The 3,304-nt window shown below is 41.8% G+C and overlaps 2 protein-coding genes across 2 annotated transcripts in view; both read left to right on the top strand.

The window, feature by feature from the left end:
• LOC105272486 (uncharacterized) overlaps positions 1–3,304 on the top strand; it is a 46,149-nt gene that overhangs the window by 6,910 nt on the left and 35,935 nt on the right. The gene's annotated exons all lie outside the window — the stretch shown is intronic.
• LOC105272485 (uncharacterized) lies at positions 2,149–2,749 on the top strand (the record flags this gene model as incomplete). Its single annotated transcript, XM_011314638.1, is given in 3 exon segments — positions 2,149–2,355; positions 2,430–2,583; positions 2,674–2,749. Coding segments are annotated over 2 exon segments (360 nt in total), but the record flags the coding sequence as incomplete, so codon positions are not given.

Below are 3,304 nucleotides of genomic sequence, written 5' to 3'. Positions count from 1 at the left end.
CTCAAGGGTTTCATCGAGCCGCAGGTTAAAAGCCCGGTCTCGTCCAGGGGTGGCACTGGGTTAACAAAGTCACCTGGCGCCTGACAAGGAATTAATTGTGACGAAGTTAGGGGATGTAGGACTAGGGTGGTACGGGTGTGGACAGGGATCGCCAAGGAAAAAGTCCAACCCGGGAAAAGCGTTACAGCACACGTTTTCATAATGTGAGTTTAAAAAATTCCTATCCAACTCTATGGACTAGCGATACCGAGAAAGCAAAACCCGTTGCAAATTTTACGAATTGTTTTTCCGTTGAATTTCTTGGTAAACATGTTTTCAATTGAACTGTGCCGACCCGCTCACGTATTCTTAATATCGACACAATAATCATTACGATGGACGGGTGCTGACATTTTTATAGATTCCAAGTTCTCCAGCTGCATGATGAGAAAAAAAAAATGTGATTGGAGGGGGATCTCTCGCTAGGTAAAGACCTTTATAGCTTATAAGGAATCTCCTTCCCAGTACAGAGCTCATTTGATTCTGTGACGTGAGTGTCAAAGTGCTCTGCCTTTGATGTCTGTTGATGCTGACCAACCAACAGGCACTAGAATTTCAACTTGTGAAGTGATCACATTTCGTCAATTTATTCAAAAGTTGGAAACTTCTGAGAGGATGAAGCGAGCTTTGCAATGGGATGCAATTGAGTCGATCAGCTCGTCAGATGGAGAGTCAGAGATCGGAAACCTTACTGACAGTGATGATGATGATGATGATGCTTGAGATGCTTCTACCCCATTAGATACCGACACCATCTCACCTGATGTCAGTGAAAACGTGGATCATTCGCCGGAGAGTCCAGCGGCTGTGGAGAGGGGAATTGTAGACTCTCCATCAAGCCCGGACTTCGAGTCTCCAGAGAGCCCAGCGGCTGTGGAGAAGGGGATTGTAGACTCTCCAGCAAGCCCGGACCTCGAGTCTCCAGAGAGCCTAGCACCCAAGGCGAAAGGACTTGTAGACTCTCCAGCAAGCCCAGATACACAGTCTCCAGAGAGCCCAGCACCCGAGGAAAAAGGACTTGTAGACTCTCCAGCAAGCCCAGATCCAGAGACTCCGGAGAGCCCAGCACCTGAGGACTCTGATTCAATGGAGATGGATCCGCCTGACTCTACTATATCAGAGTAGATATACCAGTGATTCTAGCGAATGTTGGGCCTACACCACCACCTAATTCAGCGGATGAGACAGAACCATTTGTTCGAAAGGCGGAAGTTGTTTTCCCGCCAGCAGATGAGGTGGAACCTGTTCGAATTTTCATACCCGAAGAATGGGAAGGTGTGATGCCGGAAAGGGCTATGAAGAAAAAGCTGAGAGAAATCATTAATCGCCCCTATAAAGTTGGTGGAACTTTTGTGACAATGGGAGATGTTCCAGCCAAGCTGATCTTCTGTCCTTATGGAAATATTTACTTTCGACCCATGGGATCATTTACACATCCCAAGTGATTGTCAACCAATATTAAAATCTATCCAGAGGTAACTTAATAACAAAATTCTACCATCTTATCAATCTGCTAACTCAATTACTAATTTCTTTCATTTTTTGTCTGTTTCAGTTGTAATTTCCGAGGGAGAATTATTTTGAAAAAGTGTCTTCTACAATCTGACAATTAAACAATGAAAAATGTTATTACCTGCGTTCTATTATTTTTTTTAATCAATCAAATTTAAATGTTGAACTAAAAAAAAAGTGGAAAATATTATTGTAATAATCTATGCTTTGAAAACTCTGTAATATTATTCCGTAAAAATATCTACGCATATATATATGTATTGAATAAAGAATATTTTCTGCACTTGAAATCTCTGTCAATGCTCCATTCTTAACCATCCACCAGATGTAAACATTTAGAGTTTACGCGCCAAACACCTAGGGTGAGACAGGCAACTTTTGGCGGCTCAGACGCTTGAGTGACAGAAAGAGATAGCGAAAGAGTGGGGATCATGTGGCGACTGGCCCAACGTTGTCTTGCAGCATCGCTTCGTCAGTACATCTAACGAAATCGAAGCAACAAGTAAGTGTCGTGAAGCGTGAAAATTTTTTACTGAATTTCATAGTGTCATCAGTGTATTTTAATAATTAACGATTGTTTTTTATGTTTTAGTGAAACTTGAAGTGTACGTTTTCCCGGATCCTGAGATGAGGCAGGAGTGGGAAGAAGACGATGGTCGAATGGAGGATTGGTGGTTGGACCAGCTGGAGAGAACTTGGGAAAAAATCCCAAGATATTATGGCATCATTCACAATCTTGAGGTACCCATGGACTTGCTGGCGAAGTTCACGGTGTATCTCGGACAGCATTTTTACGCAAATAATGTAAGTTATCTATCACAATCAGTGATCCTTTTTACATATTTCTTCTTCAATTAATGTATAATTTTTGGTTATAGGAATCACGGCTCCATCAGGTGTTGAGAGAATTCCTCAATTTTCTCCGGCTGGTTCACCGTGAGGATGAGGCGCTGGAGATGCTGCCTCACACTCACGCCATTGCAGCAGCGGCTGTAATGATTCTGGATGCCCAGAATCATTACAACACATAATGTAAATATCAATTGATTGTTTCATTCTATGATCGTCATCACTCCGCTATGCATTGAAATTGATAAAAAAAAAATATTTTGTATGTTTCAGATGCATGCTCCAGACAACTTTTTTATTACAACTTTTTTATTACAACTACCTCTGAACACTTAGAATAAGAAGTTTTTCAATATATATATATAACAAAAGACAAAATTTACAATTTACAAAATTTACGTGGTTTTCCACGTTGTTGAAGAGGCATGGGTTGAACTCGCCGTCCAGGAAAGTGATCTCCAAACGTTCAGCAGCAGCAGCCTCACCGTATTTCTCTAGCTTGGTTGGATCCTGTTGGAAGGGGTTGGACAGTCGTGGTGGCAGATACACGATGCACTCATCGTTCAGAGCGACAACCACTTTAGCACCAAATTTAGTTGAGATCACCTTCAGATTGGTGACTAAATACTTCTGGTTAAGTGACAGCTCCGTTCGACGTTTGGGTGGCAGGAAATTCCCTCGACTGGCAATTTTGTTGATGTCATCGAGATCCAGGGTTTGCTTCTCCATTTTGATTTATTTGGTTCTCTCCTCGATTCACTTCGTCTTAGAAAAAATTTCGTGTGACTGCACTTATAGGCTGGAGACTGAATGATGAATCAGTTGCTTTACTCCAGCTACTTATAGGTTCTTCGTAAGTGGAGGGGAAATGCAATTTTCATTTACAATTTCAATCGAAAAACAA

The sequence above is a fragment of the Fopius arisanus genome, unplaced genomic scaffold (assembly GCF_000806365.1).
Source record: "Fopius arisanus strain USDA-PBARC FA_bdor unplaced genomic scaffold, ASM80636v1 scaffold00191, whole genome shotgun sequence".
Taxonomy (NCBI): domain Eukaryota; kingdom Metazoa; phylum Arthropoda; class Insecta; order Hymenoptera; family Braconidae; genus Fopius; species Fopius arisanus.
This window is presented reverse-complemented; position numbering and strand designations above follow the sequence as displayed.